The sequence below is a fragment of the Eubalaena glacialis genome, chromosome 11 (assembly GCF_028564815.1).
Source record: "Eubalaena glacialis isolate mEubGla1 chromosome 11, mEubGla1.1.hap2.+ XY, whole genome shotgun sequence".
Classification (NCBI taxonomy): Eukaryota; Metazoa; Chordata; class Mammalia; order Artiodactyla; family Balaenidae; genus Eubalaena; species Eubalaena glacialis.
The window spans coordinates 48,445,551-48,464,871 of NC_083726.1; the positions used below are offsets into that span (position 1 = coordinate 48,445,551).

General features: G+C 41.5%; 1 protein-coding gene across 1 annotated transcript in view; it reads right to left on the minus strand.

Annotated features, from left to right (window-relative positions):
• Positions 1-2,212: 2,212 nt before the first annotated feature.
• The window catches only part of MYRFL (myelin regulatory factor like), a 114,240-nt gene continuing 97,131 nt past the window's right edge, over positions 2,213-19,321 (minus strand). The window contains exons 16-25 of the mRNA XM_061206061.1: positions 18,623-18,708; positions 16,006-16,080; positions 15,870-15,922; positions 15,569-15,748; positions 8,332-8,394; positions 7,597-7,684; positions 5,530-5,604; positions 2,913-3,033; positions 2,515-2,589; positions 2,213-2,368 (exon numbers count right to left, since the gene is read on the minus strand). Of these exons, the coding sequence (XP_061062044.1) occupies positions 2,282-2,368; positions 2,515-2,589; positions 2,913-3,033; positions 5,530-5,604; positions 7,597-7,684; positions 8,332-8,394; positions 15,569-15,748; positions 15,870-15,922; positions 16,006-16,080; positions 18,623-18,708 (903 nt within the window). The 3' untranslated portion in view covers positions 2,213-2,281. The remainder of the gene's footprint in view (positions 2,369-2,514; positions 2,590-2,912; positions 3,034-5,529; positions 5,605-7,596; positions 7,685-8,331; positions 8,395-15,568; positions 15,749-15,869; positions 15,923-16,005; positions 16,081-18,622; positions 18,709-19,321) is intronic.

Genomic DNA, 19,321 nt, shown 5'->3' on the forward strand with positions numbered 1-19,321 from the left:
CACCCGCACAGCACCAAACCATTCTCAGACACTAGCGAGGTGTCCAGCAACTCAGCTCGGTTCTCGTACTGTCTCTTGGGGCACAGCTGCAGATTCCACCCGCCGAGGGCTCAGTCCTACAGGATGACCCCCCCCCCCGCCCACTTCAGATGCCAGATGCAAGCCCAGGTTATCAAGTGTGCTTCTGACCTACCAGCTATAGATTAGAGTTGCCCCCATCCCCTGCTTTGGGTTTGATTAATTTGCTAAAGTGGCTCACAGAACTCAGAGAATCATTTTACTTACTAGATTCTGTGTTTATTATAAAAGACTAACTCAGGAACAGCCAGATGGAAGAGGTGCACAGGGTTAGGGGCAGAGAAAGGGTGAAGAGCATTCATGCCCTCGCCAAGGCTGCCAGTCTTCCCAAATCTCCACGTGTTCACCAACCCATAAGCTCTCCGAACTCTGGATTCATTACATAGGTGTGATTAATTAAATTATGCCACTGGTGATTGAAAGCAACCTCCAGCTCCTTGTCCCGCCCCAGAAATCACGGGTGGGACTGGAAGTTCAAACCCTCTAATCACATGATTGGTTGTCCTGGCAACCAGCCCCCATCCTTTTGTGCCATCCAAATGTCACCTCATTGACAAAACAAAAGACACCTTTATCTCTCTCAGCACTTAGGGAATTCCAAAGGTTTTAGGAGCTCTGTGCCAGGAACGGGGAACAAAATCAAATATACATTTCTTATTGTAAATTACAGTATCACACATGCCAACAGTAAGATAAGCCATTCAGCAGCCCTGCTACCTGAAGCTAGAGCTAGAGTGGCTTGAATCGCCATGTCCTAAAATATAGTGTATTAATGAAAATTTTAAGGTATAGGAAGGTCAACAGATCAGAAGATGATCACCATTGAAAAGGTAGTTTGTTACAGTTCCCAAGAGGAGGGGACATGCCACGCCTTGGGGGACCACACTGGGAAGCACCAGGGTCAGTCAGGAGGCAGAGGGAGAGGGAGCAACCTTGGGCAAAAGCCTTTATTGTGGTTTCCACGGAAGGAACAGGTGAGGCAAGGGAAACAGGCTTAGGACTGGCTAGTTGAGTAATCGTAGCAGGCTCTGGGCTATAGGGGCTGTCCCTAGTTGTCTGGTACATGTCCCTGGAGTGATTAGGGCAGGTGGATAGTGGCCCCCAGTATGAGAACTTGATAAAGGAGGTGGTTGAGGTGTGAGCTCCAGATTGGCTGGTTTGTATTTGAAAATTGCTGGTGGGCAAGTTGTTTACTATCATCTCTAGGAACTGGCTAACCCTGGGAGGTGGAGTTCCATGAGGGTCAGCAAGACCCCAAGATGTCAAAACATCAGAATACAGAAAATAAAAGATATAGCTGATACACTCCAGCTAGAGGATTTCTGGCTCTTCTAAGTTGGGAGGGGCATACAGATCTACCCATAAACCAGGTAGAAATATCCAAAGCTAATTCAGCTATAAACAATGGAAATGGGTCTTAATGCCCTGTAAGAGAACCCCTTATGTGTAGAGGAAGAACAACAAAACAAATCAATGACAACTGGAAGACCAAATGCAACTATCTGAGCCTAGACTGTCTGGGTTACCTTAAAGGGCTTGTCACAAGCTAGTGCTTCCCAAGAGGATGCAGAAAGTTAGCATCCATCAAACCTTACAAAGTAGAACTGCAATTATTTTTCTTAAACCCAATTTATTAGCAAGCTACATTCTCTACGCTAGTATATGTAGTGTGCATGTGCGTGCACACACACATACATTCACATAGCAATAGTTTGCCTAAATGGGAGCTCAGCATCAGACACCACCCACCCCTCCCCCCAACACACATATGGTTATCACAAATTCTCAAGAGTCTGTGTTTAGTGGGTCCAAGTTGACATGGCTGAAATAAGCCTTTTTGTTTTTCTCAAAAGCACTGAGATACATTAAGACAAAGTAAAGTTAAACCTACCCATTTTGACTTCACAGCTTCCTTAGTAACAGAAGCAGTATTTTCAAATCCAACAGTGCTGTTTACTCCAGGAAACGTTTTCCTCATAGTCATGGCAAAATCAAACACCACATTATCTCAAGTTCCAGCAAACACTTTATTCTCCTCATTAATGTCTCAAAACTGTTGGAAGCCAAAGCCTGGAAAAAGCCCTTTGGCAATAAATGTGAATGTTTTACAAAGAGAAGAAAGAAGTTGCAAGAGGTTACAAGTTTCCGTTAACTGTATTTGAGTATTTTTCTTTGGTAAAGTCCCCAAACAAACTTGAATAAATTAGACACAGTGTCGATAGAAGTAAAAGAAGTAGTCTGTAAAGAATATCCCAGCAAAATAAGGATCCGTTGAACAGTCAGCTAAATCCTGTCAGAACAAGGGGGAAAAGAAAAGAGAGAATGATTAATGTAAGAATTAATTGTAGCTAAAGTTTATTTATTTATTTATCTATTTATTTATTTAATGGCCCATTTCTTTCTCACTGAAAAGAAAAAGAAAAAAAGAGAGCTTACCGGTGCAGCTACCCGGAAATGGTATGCACTGTCAAAGAATGGGGCTGCAGGGAGCCTCCAAATGTGCTGATATCCCTAAATAATGAATGAAAGAGAGATCCATTTCATAACTATATTTTACACTCAAGTTGGAAAGAACATAGGCTGAAAAAGCATTCCTTTGACTGCTGTAGGAGAGGTATTTGTGACAACAGCTTTTGATGGTGTTGCTGGAAAAGTCTGCAGCTTCTGAAGGATGCACAGAAGATGCTGAACAAAGCCCTGTGATCAGAGTCAGCAAAGGGAAACATTCACCTGTGGCTCATGGCCTCTCTCTCAGTGAGGAACAGAGGCTGTGCCACAACTGTAGGCACACTTCTAGAATGGGGACAGAATGCCGAGGAGCTGGAAAACGTTACCTGTGTCATCTCCTGGGAGACTTCTTGGTGGCTTTGCATGCCTTTGGCTTCCCTTTTACTATGGAAACACATATTTCCAAGGGTGAACTTGCACTGGAAGACTATCAATGGCTCTGTTGTGCTTCAAGAGACAAAGAAAAGAAAGGGCAAATGGAAAAGAAGTTACCAGCTCCCACTAGGCTACATCTTGATAAGAAGAGGGACTAATGGGAACATAACTTGGAAATCCATTCAAAGTTCCAAATAGGCATGTTATTACACAAAGCTCACGGATGCCAATATACTAGTTCACATCTCATTATAACAGAAACAATCTCAGATGACTACTGTTATGGACTGAATGTTTGTGTCCTCTCCAAAATTTGTATATTTAAATCTTAACCTCTAATGTGATGGTGTTAGGAGGCAGAGCCTTTAGAAAGTGACTAGGTCATGACGGTGGAGCCCTCATGAGTAGGAATAGTGCCCTTATAAAAAGGAGCCCAGGTCTCTCGCCCCTTCTGACATGTGAGGACATAGAGAGAAGACGGCTACCTATCAACCAGGAAGTGGACGCTCACCAGACACCGAATCTGCTAGTGCCTTGATCTTGGACTTCCCAATCTCCAGAACTGTGAGAAATGAATGTTTGTGGTTTAAGCCACCCAGTCTATGGGATTCTTGTTATAGTAGCCTGGAACTGACTAAAACTAAAACTGAGATAACATATGACAGTCTCTAAAACCTAATCTCATGACTTAAATCACCTCAACATCAGAACTTCTTATCTCCCTAGATTTTAAAATAATTTTTGGATGTATTCCTTCTCTTTTCACTGGCAGCTGAATTTGCTTCCATCTGAAGTTTCCAGGATTTCAGATTCTGCAGACTCCTGCTCTGGGTAGGTATTGTTTGAATCAGAGAGGCAAACAACACAGGTAGGGATGTGCAGGTGAGCCCCGTTAGGAATTATAAGCCCTTCAAGCTATCAGGGTGGAAGACCTGTCAGAAAGAATGGTTCTTCTCTGGAGGCTGGCCCAAGAATCATCATCAAGAGGGTGAGATCCATCTGTCTTTGGAAACAATATTTTTGCACAAGTGGGACAACCTACAATCTCGGTTGAGTATATGTGTTATTTTAAGATCACCCATGTTAGAAAAAAATGGTTCTTAATCTAAAAAGCCTGATTTAGTGGTTCAAGATGACCTTCTGCCACTTCAGGGGATATACCACTTCACTTATTTCCCTCCATCGAAGCTAGGAACGAATGAGGAAACGCTGTTCCAGGTTGCTCAGGGAGCGCTAGAGAACAGTACATTTAGCTTTTGCTCTGCCTGTAAATATGGTGGGTTGTGAGTCATGGAATTTTAGCTGCTTGAAACAAACCTTTCCAAGGCAAGCAGTTGGCTTGTGTCATTAGCTCATTGTAGAAGCAAAGTGGATGAGAGAAGGAGTATGAAGTCTGAGTGAAACAGAGGAAGAGATGGGGTGGGGACGGGGGAGGGACTGATGGAGGAAGAGTAACAGAGCTGGGGAAGCAGAGGGAAAGTGGGGAGGACAGAGGAAAGGGAGAAGAGAGGAAATGTGGAAGGGACAAAGGAGAAACTAACATCAAGAGACACAAAATAAACACCATCTATCTTCATGGTGAGTATCTCACTGCGTAATTTCTGCAAAAGTCTTAAAGTACCATAATTATTTTAAATAGCTGATAAAATAGATTAAATTAGAGTTTTGTGATTTTGGGAGGAAAGGCAGTCATAATATGAAGTGCCTGCTACGTGCCAGGAAGGGGCAATGTTCTTAAATATCTCATGTCACTGGGGAGGCAGGAAAGTGATGGTTAAAAGGAAGGGCTGATTTGAAGCCCAGCTCCACCACTTACTCGCTATGAGTTTCGGGACAGGCTTTTTGACCTCTCTAAACTAAGTGTTCCCATCTGAAAAGGGTTGTTGAGAGGATTATATGACCCAGTAGTAAACTGTAGAGTGTCTGGCATATAGTCTGTGCTCAGCAAATGGTAGTTATTAATTTCACTGTTATTATCTGTGATTCTCACAGCAGCTCTCCTTGTTATGGTATAATGTCAAACACATCTTATAAATGAATAAACAGTAGCTCAGAGAGGATAAGTGGTTTCCCCAGGATTACAGAATTAGTAAGTGACAGAGACAAAATCTGAACACTGGTCTTCCCACCTCCAAACTCTGACTTCTTTTTTTCAACTCCCTTAGGGGAAGGGGGTGGTGTCTGCATTAGCATTGCTCCCAGAAGCTCACAAAAATGTGCAGCCCCCCACATCCAGGGGCCAGGGCCACACTATTACTCTAGTTCCCACCCCAATTCAAAGGGACACAGCCAGGGGCAGTCTGAGAGCATCAAACCCAGGGTCACTGTCACTTTGTAGGTATGAGTATACAGCACAGAGCCTTTCCATTCCACTGGAGGGAGCCTGGAAGGTCCCAACCTTCATTTTGAAAACCCCTCCCTCAAGCTGGCCTAACTCTCAACCCAACCATTATTCTTTAACTGATAACTTTCCACCTCCTAACTTATTGATCAAATTGTGAAGGAAATTCAGTATTGTTATTCAAATAATGATAAAAACAGAATTGTCTTTTACAGCTATGCACTTACTTGATTTCCAGAGAGAATTTGACATTGGTGGGTGTGTACTTATTAACAGGAATATGGTAATTGTAATTTCCAGACCTAATTATGGGGAAAAAAACACAAATCAAAATACTCAGGAAAGGGTTCAAAAGGCTTTTTTCTACTTTTTGTATACTGTGTAAACTGTGAAATATTCTATAATACGTAACAGATAACAGAAAATCAAGTTTAACATGGCATAGTTTCATGTTTTTCAAAGACATACTGTCAAATTTCAAAGTGATCTCTTTTGGATCTTACTATATATGAAATATACCACAAAGATTTATGGTTTGTTAAAATACACAGAAGAAATGACAGAAAGTCAAATCCCAGACCAAATGCACAAAACTAAACAAATAGGAAATGACTTTAGTTCCCCTTAAGGAGATACAGATTTCAGAAGACAAATGAGGCAAAGTCCTCAAACTAACAATCCCTCTGGAAAGGAAAATTGGAAATAATAAATACCAGCTTTTTTACAGTAAACCACTCCCTTTTAGGCAACACTAGCAGGAAATATCATGTACTTTAGGAACTGGAATCAACTAAAATTATTATAGTCCTAATTAACCATTTAGTAATGGAGAAAACTGCAAGACAAATGCTTATACAGACATTCCTCCTGCCCTTGACTAGGGATGCTTGGGGAAAGGGGGGAGTTCCATTGATTCATATTGTAATGAAAACTCTAGCAAAAAGGCTTATTGTATCTAATACAAGTTCTTATGACTGGCCATCCCTTGAATTATATGGAGAAATAACTTAAAACCAGATAAATGGGGAAAAGAGCCAATCATTTAAAATTTCCGTTAATGAATATTAAACTGGGTTGTTAAAAATAAGAAAGCAAAAATAAAAGCAATAGATCTGAACTGGGATCAGGAGGGCTTTGTCCTACTGGAGGAAGCTTAGGTAAATAGAATTCATTTCCTACTATGTGCCTCCCAACATCTGTGTGCTTTCCAGGAATGCAACTCCTTAGCTAGTAAGTATCCTCATCTTACAGATGAGAAACGGGTACGCAGGGAGAATAAACATCTTGTCAAAGTGCTGGAATTTGAACCCAAATCATCTCACTCTTCATCACATCATTCTACCAAACTAATTATGTCTGTCTCTGACTTTTTCAAGCTCACTGAGCCTCAAGTTTTGTAACGGCAAAATGGGGATAATACCAACCTCATGTGATTTTGTGAGAATTCAATAAGATAATGAATGTAAAGGTCATAAACAAATCATAAAGCACCATACAGGTTATTTTCAAAAGTCAGGACCATCAGCCTGAAGCCTAAGGTACATTAGGCTGAAAAAGAAATAAGGCTGAGAATCCGTAGGATTTGTGACACCAATTCAAAATACACAGCCTTGCCTTTAACCTAGCAGGCTTAAATATTAGCAGGCTTAACTAAACCAGTAAATACTGATCAAATAAAGAAAAAATAACTCCTTATTCTTAATGCCTACAACTTGCATATTGTGTTTGCTGAAGCTTCTATGCTTGCCCTCTATGTGTCTAGATGCATTGTTACCTTGATGCAGGCGATACACTAGAGATGAACATTGCTGATAACTTTTGCAGTACCCAGATTTTTTTCTCTTAACTGAAAAGGTTAGGATAAGCTATATTTTTTCAGCAACTAAAATAATGATATCCCTTGTTATTAAAATATACAAATGTCAGGTCACTCATAACTTGGAGCCATCAGTAATAATGTCTTTCTTTTCTATAAAATTAACTAACAGCTCTGTGCCTATGGTATGTGGCCTCAGAGAGTCAGCCACAGAGCTGCCCCCTAAGCTTTTAGCTTTGGACTTACCCATTAAACCAGGAGACTGTAATCTTTGGAGCCGTGGTTTATTGACATTTGCTAATACCAACCATTTTATGATTCCCTCTTCCACCATACAACAAATGTGTTTTCACTTAAGGAGCAATGTAAGCACACATCGGTTTTACCGGGTAGCATTAGCTTTCATTCCAGTCTCAAAAACCCAGAGCCCTGAGTAAATTCCAGAAACAATCAGGGGATAATGGGGAGGCTTACCCACCCGCACTGGAGGCTTCTACTGCAATACCGACGATCTATTATTTGCTGGATTTCCATAATCTGAATAGAACTGATGGTTGTATCAATCCCTGAATTGAGAAGAAATAAAGTAAACTCTTCTGCAGAGAAAAAGAGCATTGTGCTCCAGCGCAGGCTCCAAATTGCAGAATGTGAAACAAGAGTTTCCTAGATAAATGGATTCCATTTGCATTCAAATGGGAAAAAAAAAGGAGAAGAAAGGGGAGAAGGCTTTTGTTGTTGTTACAGTAAATTTTAAGAAAACTAAAAAAAAAACCAAAAAAACAAGCTCCAATAGACAGCCTCATAACATTCAAAAGAATGCCTGGATCATGGAAGTCCTACTAAATTGAAATTTATTGAAAATGGAGAGCGCAATGTGATATGCAATCTGGCCAATAAAGAAAGATTCAACAAAAATCAGAAAATAGAAAACCAACTAAAAATTTAGCAGAAAAATAGAAGAGGAGAGCAGGAAGTTCAAATAAATTATTAAAATCCATGAAGATCAACCAAAAGGCCTAGCGGTATGCAACCATTCCTAATGCCTCCTTAATGGTTAGGCAGCCGTCGATTATCGAAACGTAATCCCACGGGTGTTTGTGGCAGAGTGCAGCCTCCGTCCCTGTGCCTTACTCCAGTAATGCTTTCACAGCTTGTTAGTATTCTGCCCGGCTCCACAAAACCAAAGAAGAGAGTCACTTAAATATAAACTTACAGTCGCTCCCCCAGTCAAGGTTGGTTAGCACCTGTCCTGCCAAGAATGATGTGCTCCTGTCTCCTGAAGAGGAAGAAAGTCTGTCAGTCTTGAAGCTTGTTCAGGATGAGAAGAAACCCAGTATGTGCCCTAGTTTGTCTCTGTCAGTTGAATGTTTCCCCCACCTTTCAACCCATCACATCCCTATGCCATTTCTTACAGAGCTAGTTTACTGTCACCCTTCTCCAAAAAGCCACCTGTTTCGGACTGAATTATGTCCTCCAAGTTCTTATGCATGAAGCCCTAACCCCTGGTAACTCAGAATGTGACTGTGTTTGGAGATGGGCCTTTAAAGTGATAATTAAATTAAAATGAGGCTGTTAGTGTGGGCCCTAATCCAATCCGAGTGGCATTCTTATAAGAAGAGGAGATTAGGACATGAAGAGGCCTGCTTGCATGGAGGAGAGACCTTGTAAGGACACAGAGAGAAAGCGGCCATCTTTGAGCCAAGGAGTGAGACCTCAAGAAACCAGACCTGGTAGCACCTTAATTTGGACTTCTAGCCTCCAGAACTGTGAGAAAATAAATTTCTGTTGCTTAAGTCACCTAGTCTGTGGCATTTCGTTATGGCAACCCCAGCCGACTAAGACACCATCCCGGATTAGATCACTGCAGCTCACCGCTCCCCCCCTTCCACTGCCATGGCATGTATTATTACTGAATCCTCTAAGTGGTGATCAATCAGTAATATCTTCTCTATCACTGTGCCAAAGGGCACATTATCTCTGGATTGTTACTTTCCACGTATCTTTGCCCTTTCTCAACAACTCCAGAATAGGGAACCTCTACTAACATTCTTTGAATAATCTATAACTCCAAGCATAATGTGATCCACTCAGGAAAAAAGCGAGCTTAAGTTAAAAACTGAGCTGCAGCCATCTGAGGAGAGGACTCAAATCACTGGTATGGGGCCAGAGCTCGCTTGTGGGGAAGGAAGCCAGGGGAGTGGTTATGACCCGTCAGAGCCGAAAAGGCATTTTAAAAGCAATATTGAAAAGGTAACCACTCAGATGACTGTTGTTAAGGCTATGGGAAAAAAATGTATCTTTTTAAAGTGGATGGTAAAAGCAACCATTTAGTGAGTTGTTAAGCAAACCTAACAAAAGAATTTTAAAGTTTTTGCAGTCAGTTTTTAAATTTGCAGATGTTTTTTCAAGTATATGTACTCTGTATTGCAGTCCTTCATTTTCATTAAACAATATCTATGTTTTTCAATATAATTTTGGGCAAAACACAAAGACGTTAACCTTATTTAACAAGAGACATAAGTTAAAACAATATGTGCTGCTTTCATGGGAAAGAAAAAGAGACAAGAGCTAAAACAAGTTTCTGTATGGAATTTCAGGGTAGAAAGCAAAGCAACGGTGCAGACTTCTGGGGGTTAGTCGCTCCTAAGTATCTGTCCAGGTTAGTACTTCTCACACTAAGTGGAAGGGCTGGTTCACTTGTCTAGAACTGTGAGCTTTTGGAAGAGTGCATCTTGTTCACTATTGTATCCCCACATAAGGCAATGCCAGGCTCAACTGTGGGATTCACTACACATCTGTGGAAGGATGGAAGGAGGAGAGTCAGGGAAAGAGGAAGGAAGAGAGGAGGGAAAGCCAATCATGTATCTTCTAGAAAAGTGTTTCCTCTTCCACACTCAAAGGAGACACCCCTAGGGGATGGGTGCAGAGGGATGCTAGGAGTGGACTCGGGGAGCTGGGCTTCTTCATCCTGTTAGCAAATGGGAGTGAGACAACTTGAAGGCGAGGCAAGTTTCCTGAAAATCCTCCCCAGCGTGATGCTTCCCTTTAAGAAGAAATGGACCTTGATATATGGTGATTTTCTAGAAAACTGAATATTTCCCTTTACCTAAAAATGTATGTACTGTCTAAAAGGCCTCCAGATTTCTTGGATTCCAGCTATTCAAATAGTAATTTTCGAGCACATGTCTCCTGCTATGAGTTTTGCTTATGACTGCTTCCATAGAAGGCTCATTTACAAGGCAAATGAGGCATAAAGAGAAGGGGAAACCTGACTTCTCTATCCTGTCTGTTTTCTTTCCCTACCTTTTGTTCTATTTTCCTGCTGAATTTTCAGGGAAAAGGTCATTGTAAAGTCTGGCAGTAGAACTACAGAGTTGCCTTACTTCCACAGAAGTGTATTTCTGGGTTCCTGGAGACATAGAACCCTGTGATAAGATTTAGCATCTAATGGGATAAAGTGTTTTTTAACAGTAATAAAAAGGTGAAGTTGAGGAGAGATAATCTTGCAGCTTAGAATTATGAAAATGGCTTTTCAAAAGCAGGATTGGAAATAAATTTTGAGTCTCCTGTAAAACACCTCCACTTTGTCACTTCTCTGAGGCAAGACTATTCAATTCCGAAAGGCTGGTTATTGGAAAACCATAAATTCTCCTGTAGTCATACAGGGGTGGCTCTCATTTTACAAGTGCCTTCCAGCAATATTCCCTATAAAGTTAATATACATTCCCAATGGTTTCCATCGTAAAGTTGGAGATATATTTCACAGTCAGCAGATGAGATCTCCCCATAAACTAAATTAGAAACTTCTGGAGAGGAGAGACTTAAGATGGTGTCCAACCAAAGTATATCCTGTCGTGGTAGAATGTGTGTATTGCACTACTTGTAAAACTGCTCTGATGGCTGAGTCCCAATACATCTTGGATACCTTTTTCTTTCATGATTGAAACAGGCTCAGGCCAAGAAAAAGTCAATGAGCCCAACCAATCGACGACTGAGTCCTTTAACACGGGGAAACATTTTCTTTCAATCATTGACTCTTCTCAGAGGTCTGGTCTCCAAATCAAAATAAGCATGAATTACAGATGCCTTTTGCTTTGTGGGATTTTAAAAGTCTTTACCAAATCTCTTAAAATCTGTAGAACTCCACTGATGCTTTTTCCCACCGGCTCTTAAGTTTTTAATATCTAACTCTGCTGCCTATTTAAATCTTTATTGGTTCCATAGATTAAAGTCTGATGCATCACACTCAGTTCCTCAGAGTAGAAGCTGAATATTTTGAAATACCCACTTTCCACTTCCTATTAGTCTTACGCAAACCTTTTATTAAGTGTGAGAAGAGGGGATAACCTTTCTGAAAGACATTTTAAGCAACCAACTTAGGCCCAAAGGAAGAATAATGGCTTGAGCTTAGCATGTCATAAAAATGCTGATTCCCCTGTACTTATTTTACTAGTAGTCTTACGCCTCAAGAAGGAGGCTCATAAATGTGTTCTGGGGCTTGGTAAACTATTAGATATTACTCCACATCTCACTGAGAGTTAGTCTAAGTTCTTTTTAATTAAAAATTTTTTATTGTTAAATTTGTAATTGGTCTTAAATGCCTCAGAGACATCTTGTTGAAAAGAATATTTGCCTGGTTTTCTCTTCTTTTGGATTTAGGAACCCTGATGTTATATGTTGCCCTGGACAGAGGCAAAAGATGGAGCAGCAGCAGAGGAGAAACGCTTTTCTTCAGGCCCCCAGAAATATCCCACACTGGGCACAACAGCTCAGTGGCTGTAGGCACACAGCGGAATATTACTTAGCCATAAAAAAGAGTGAAATAATGCCATTTGCAGCAACATGGATGGACCTAGAGATTATCATACTAAGTGAAGTAAGTCAGACAAAGACAAATATATGATATCACTTATGTGTGGAATCTAAAAAGATGATACAAATGAACTTATTTACAAAACAGAGACTCACAGACATAGAAAGCAAACTTATAGCACCAAAGGGGAAAGGGGAGGAGGGATAACTTAGGAGGTTGGGATTAAAATATACACATTACTATATATAAAATAGATAACCAACAAGGACCTACTGTATAGCACAGGGAACTATACTCAATATCTTGTAATAACAAATAATGGAAAAGAATCATATATATTTTTATCTCACTTTGCTGTACACCTGAAACTAACACAACATTGTAAATCAACTATATTTCCATAACATTTTTTTTTAATGGCTATAGGCAAAGGGGAGGGGGCAGAGGGTGCTGAAAGGGCTTTCTAGAGCCATAGAGTAGATACTTTCTGCATCTTCTAGAGTTGATCCCAGGTACATGCACACACCAAGCCCGAATAAGTGGAGGCAGAATGGTGGGGACAGGGGACCCAGATTTCGATTTCTACTTTGCTCATAATTCACTGCAGAATCTTAAGCAAAGTCCTGAGCCTCTATTTCATCAGTCATAAAATGGGTAAATAGGTATAAATCAGAGATTCTCCTGACCTGGGGACTTTGGAATCCCAGATGATTACATAAAGGGGTCTGTGGTGTTGGCTGTGGACTTGAAAAGTAACAATCTCTCCCATAGATTTGTACCATTTTTCAAATGTTGCTGTTGAATTAACAAAAATAATTCAATTAAAAGCTTAACAGAATTTATAGTTACATTCTCCCTCTACGTACTTTCTCAAATAATTGTAAAAACATAATGGATTCATAATCTCAGGGTCAAAAAGTCAGGGAGCCACTGGTGTAGCTGCTCTCTGACCTTCTATGACTCTAAATCCCCCAGAGTTTTCAAGTTTCCTGAAGGTTATAGTAAATAGAACATTTAAATCCTTTCAGTTTTTTTTCTGAAAGAGGGAAGAGGGAACAACTTTCCCAGTGTGTCAGAGAGCCTGATAAAGCAGAATTTAAACTCCATTTTTAGCCAGAGAAGCTGATAGTTGTGTCTAGGAGGACACAGCCAGACGCCTTGGAGCAAATCTTCTTTCTTTGGGAGTCTCTTCAGTGTCTCTCATCATTATGGAAACATAAGATGAGCAGACACTCATTGTCCCAGAGAAGATGGCAATAAACCTTCATGTGGTTTGATAAGGGCTACTCTTCCCAGTATCCCCTTGATGTGAAGAGCTGGTTGCTATAGGAGTGAATTTGCTCAAAGGTCAAAAAACTTTTTGAAAATGAAGATTGGGCCAGTTCCCAACCTCTTCCTGTTCAGGATTCATTGTTATCCACCTCACATGGGTGAGATGGTCTCATTTGAGGACTGTTCTCAGAAAATGACACCAAGGTGGACTCCCAAGGTAAGGAAAAGGTTTACCAGCCACAAGGTTCCATGTGCTTTAAAAAGGGAAGGAAGGGGGCTTCCCTGGTGGCGTAGTGGTTAGGAATCCGCCTGCCAATGCAGGGGACACGGGTTCGAGCCCTGGTCCGGGAAGATCCCACATGCCACGGAGCAACTAAGCCGGTGCGCCACAACTACTGAGCCTGTGTTCTAGAGCCCGAGAAGCACAACTACTGAAGCCTATGAGCCACAACTGCTGAAGCCTGCGGGCCTAGAGCCCGTGCTCCACAACAAGAGAAGCCACCGCAATGAGAAGCCCGCGCACCACAACGAAGAGTAGCCCCCACTCGCTGCAACTAGAGAAAGCCCGAGCGCAGCAACGAAGACCCAACGCAGCCAAAAATAAAATAAAATTAAAAAAAAAAAAAAAAAAAAAAAGGAAGGAACGTTCTGGGGGATTTCTGAGACAGTAATGGATTTTTCCATATTTAAAACTATTGAGGATATGATCACTGAAACTGAAAATTTCTTCCTTCAAATTGAACTTTTATCCTCACTCTATAGTGATGCATCTGTTCCCAAGTTCAATGAAAAATTGCTTTCATGAGAAAAACACTACAAGCGTTGCCTCCTATAGGTGCGGGGGAAAACTCTCTGTGCCTTAGCTTCCTCATTGGAAAAAAAGGGGATAATAATAGTGCCTATCTTTCAAGCTTGTGAGGACTAAAGGACTTACTCATGTAGCCTACTTATGACGGTGCCTTGCATACAACAGTAATACCTCATTATGTGGTGTTACTGATGATGGTGATGATGATTTGTAGAAGTTATTTATTCAAGCCTCGAATATGAAATAATATCAAAGGAAATTACATTTCTGCCCCCAAACTTCAACCACTGACGATAGTCTACATGTCATTAGTCATTAGGTCTACTCAAAAATATTCTGGCTCATCTACTTCCAGGCATGTGTTAGGTCTGCACTTCACCAACTGTTTTTAAATTAGACATGACCAATGTCACTTGCTTTGGCCAGTAACATGTAAGCAGAAGTGACTTGTGTTACACCCACATGGAAGCTGTAAGAGCCAGTGCACAATTTGCCCCATTCTCTTACCACCTCTATAGAGGCTGTGGAAATATATACTGAGAAGGAGTCTCTATCAGCTGAGTCCTGAATGGCATGATGAACAAGATCCCTCTTTTGACCGACATTTGACATATAGAGAGAGTCAAATTTTTGTCACATTAAGCCACAGTGATTTGGGAGTTGTTGTTACCACAGCATCTTAATTGATAAGTCACACTGATATGTATGTATTGTTATTATTAGCATCATCATCATCATCATTATTTTAGACACTTGTTAAAATGTATATACAGAAGGAGATTTCTAGAAACAATAACAACTTAGTATACATTGGGATGTATAGTATTTGATCTTACAGAGATAATTACACTTTTAGTCCTTGATCAAGTTTCCATAATTTTATTTATTTATTTATTTATTTATTTTTTGGCCGTGCGGCATGCGGGATCTTAGTTCCCAGACCAGGATCAAACCCGTGCCCCCTTCAGTGGAAGCGCAGAGTCCTAACCACTGGACCGCCAGGGAAGTCCCAATTTTTTTAACATGAAAATTCTGTTACTTAAAGAGTATCAGTGTGTGTGTGTGTGTGTGTGTGTGTGTGTGTGTCTGTGTGTGTGTGTGTGTGTCTGTGTCCCAAGGAGGAGGAAGAAGAAGATAATCTGAAAGTGGAAGCCTTTTTCAGGGACTTAAAGCTTACCCTGAACTCATTAGAATCTTCAAAGCCTTTTACATTTTGCCCTACTTGGTTTGGGCAGAGAGCCCAGATGCCACATCATTTTATAAGTTCTAAGTGAGCCAAAAGATCTACCCATCCTCACATAATTACTTCTCTTGTGCTACTATTACTATCTTGGTTGGCAATGAACAAATGAGACCCTTTCACTTGAATCAACCAAAATTTCATCCCTGGGTGGGGAACTCAATATTATATGTGATTACAAGTTTGTGTATTTGTGTTTTCAAAGATCTTGCCACCCCAAATAGAAGAGTGGAACCATTAACAGACTATCCAAGTAAATAGTGAGAAGGGAAAAACCTCAGGTTCAAAGCATTAGTTACTCTTTGAACATTCTTTACCTGCCCATGGCCTCTGATGGGGCTCCTTCTCCTTGGGCTGTCTTTGCACAGGGCTTGAGAGGACTCTTCTTGTTCCCCAGATGGGACAGCAATAAGTCTCCTGACATGGCAGGATCTCACAGAAAGTGATCTCTGGTACTTGGAAGGGGGGTTGTGTGGTTGCCAGAGATGTATTAGGTGCTGCAAGGCATTGGACAGAGGGGAGGAAAGTGACAAGGTTAACCTGAAAGGCTGGTTCTTCTATTGACAATTCACATGAAACCCAGGCTGGGTTTGAGGGTGAGGAATGTGACGATCTTACCCAAGGGGGAAGCTGTGGGTGGCAGAGCCGGATCCTGGGAGCTGGTGAGGTTGCTGGAGGAGGAGAACAAAATAATTAATGAAAGAGGCCTTCAAGAATCCTTCTCCCCAAAGGAAAACAAGACTGGAATTCTCACCTTGAAGGGAGACTTGGGGTACATCGGTCTTGATCTTTTAAGCTAAGTATGTAAAGGGAGACTATTGTCAAGCCACTGTTAAAAAAAAAAAAAGAAAGAAAGAAAGAAAGTTATGTGGCAGATTTGATGCCAGATATATCTCACACAACCAGCTGGCCAGAGATGTCCTCTCCCAGGCCACACAGATGGGAGAGGAGGGGGCGGGCGGCCAGGGCTGACAGAAGCACCATGGAAGCCAGCACAGTTCTGCTTCTCAGCCCTGGTGAGAAAAAGCCCCCAATCTTCCTGGAGCTCAGAGGCTCCCTGGCTACTCCAGGCTGACGGATTTTTCCACAAAGCAGCCCCCTGGCCCTGGCAAGCTGTCTCAGAAACGTCTGTCACTAGTGGAAGATTACAAGAGGAAGCAGGAAGCCTCACTGGAGGCAGCCCTCTGCTCCTTGCAGGAAAAACTCAGAGCAAAGTTCATATCCCCCTGGTGGAGGGCGTCCACACTGTGGTGTTGGGAAATGAAAGGCCACACAGGTTTAGTCAGCAGTAGGTGGCAAACCCTTTGGCCGCTTCTGACATCTTCCTGCTGCCTGTCTTTTCAGAGCACAATACACCAAATTGGACAGAGGAAGCAAAAAAGTACAATAAAGCATCCATTTCCACACTACATGACTTCAAAATAATGAGTGTATCTTTCCCCCCAATTATCAGAACTTACATAACCAAAAGGAAGCTTACCTTAAAGGTCCTGAGCTTTGGGAAGCTCTTCCCAATATTGCTCACACATCCAAACACTCAGCATTCTCCTCTTTCGAGGGTGTCTCTAGAACTCTCTCTACAATCCTGCTGTGTGCTGGGCCTGACACAGGGGACCTTACTTGACCTCTTGCCAGCTTGATGTCACATCTGGTTCTCTAGACTCAACTCCTCATTAGTATTGATATCTTGTTCCCCATCAAAGGTAGTGGATTTACCATCATTAAATATACACAAAGAAATGTGCCACACATTTGAATTCTGCTCATGAAGAAAGGATCCCCAGAGTGTTCTCAGCAGCAGCTGGTTACTGCCCAGTGGGCACAGCCCTGCTTGGGAAAAGTGGTGCTGAGCTCCAAAGATGCCGTTAGACAGAATCTGTGGCGTCGCCCTGGCAACTACTTGCTGTGGTCCAGTCTCCCTGACTTTGTTCTCCCACATTTCCCATTTTCTATCTCCCTATTACTAATCCTTAAATACTCTTTCTGATTTGTTTGCCATCTGCATCATTGCATGGCCCGGGCAACTTCTAGGATCATAGAATGAAATGGACATCTGCTTCTTTCTTTAGGGTTTTGACCCTTCTCAGGTACACCACAGGCCGGAAACAAGACAATAAGCCCAATACCTCCCATTTCTGGTCTTAGAGGTTAACAACATTGGAATTCATAAGATCTGATAAGCACATTTAAAAAGCAGTCTCTTCATATCAAAATTAGACTGCCTATAAGCTTTGCATTGGATTTTCATGGGAATCTGTGTCTCTAGAGAATGTTAAGCATGTCTGTGAAAAGTAGATGCTCACACTCTCCTGAGCTGGGAATCCCAGAAGAAGACAAGTTCACTTAGGAGAGCGAGAAAAGTACACCAGCTTCTAATGGGAATTCTATGTAGTGGTGTCAAATATTTGGGGATGCTTCCTGCAGTGGGCAGTAGCAAGTGAAAAGTTAAAAGGGAGGGGAGAGAAGGGTACAGAGAGACCCACAATGTCTCCTATAACTGAGAAGCTGCTTTAGATCGAGGAGCTGGAAGCATCCTTGGGACCATCCCTTACTTAGCCTCTGAGGGTAACTGTATCCTCTGAAACAAGGCCCAGAAGCTAGTCCTTTTCCACACTAACAAAGCATTTTTGCAGGGATAGATAAATACCCCTTCCACCATGTAAATAGACCAAAAACAAGAAGGCGAGGAGGACACAGGAAAGATGACCAGGGCTCAAAGGCTGAGGAGCCATCATAGCAGCAGCACGAGCCTGAAGACCAGAGACCTGATAAAGACTTCTCATTCCAGTAAAGGATGACCCCTCCTCCCTGCGAAGGAGGGATGGCAGTCAAAAGGCACGCAATGCTTGCATAGCAAATGTATTTGCTTTAACTGCTTAGTACATTTGGCTACAATTTCATCATATGGCATATCTTGGGGTAATCGCAGTCTCTTTTGGTATAAAATCCAGAAGAATTCTAATAATATGAATATCCATGGGAGAGTGGATTGTACCTACTCACTCTTTTCGCCTAAGTAGATAGGAAGGAGAGCAAAGATTTTGAGAAAGTTATTTGCAAGACTAAAAAAGATACACATACACACACACACACGAAAGGCACAGGGAACTGGTAAAAACTATCAGTTGATTAAAAAAAAAGATCATCCTTCATCTCATATTTAAGAGCAGAAAGCCTGTGCTTCTTTTCTTCAGAGTATGAGTTTATAAAGGGCTCCCGTATCTCTAAGCTAAATCAAAGGCCAATGCCTGGTTTAAAGGGCTCTTTGTCTTCAAAGTAAATAGAAAGTCAGTCCCCAGTTCATGTGCGAGAAAAGGAAGATAGGAAGAGAAAAAGAGCTTGACACAGCACAACACTGATGTTTTTCTTACCAAAATGCCATCACAGCAATGAGAGTTATAACCAAGGTCTGGAAAACCCAGTTAGGACACGACTGTTTTTTTCCTGAAAAAGAAACCTATAAAAAATTCAGCAATGAGAAATGAAAAATCAGTGATACCAACTTTGAGAAGGATGCCTGAAGACTCATTCCCCGGGGGATCTTCGCTGCTCCCTTCAGCCTACATCTCCCTCCTCCTCTCTGCCTCTGAAAACGAAGTCCTTTCAAAGCCAAGTTCTTCCCTTTTCTTGGCACTCCAGGCTACACTCTCTCTTCCCTGCAGGACAATTGTCTGTGCCATTCATTTAGTGCTTATTCTTGAAGTTTTATGAGAGAAGAAGACCTACCAGACAATATACTGTCAGAACCCAGAGGTCCATTTCTTTTAATAGGATACTTTTGAAAATCAAAAGGTCTTCAAGACATAATAGAATAAATCCCAATGGAAGAACTTCAGGCAGCATGACAAATTGTAGAAAAGATTTTTGTGGCATGAAATACTATTAATTACTCCTTAAATCATATACAATTTTTTCCAATGCTGCCACCTATTTTTGAGGACTGTTCTGGGCCTATGTCTTATTTATTCTTACATCCATTCAACAAATATTCATTAAGCACTACTATGAGCAACGCTATAGGCGGATATGAAAATAAGTAAATTACACTCTCTAGGAAGTGAGTGAGACAA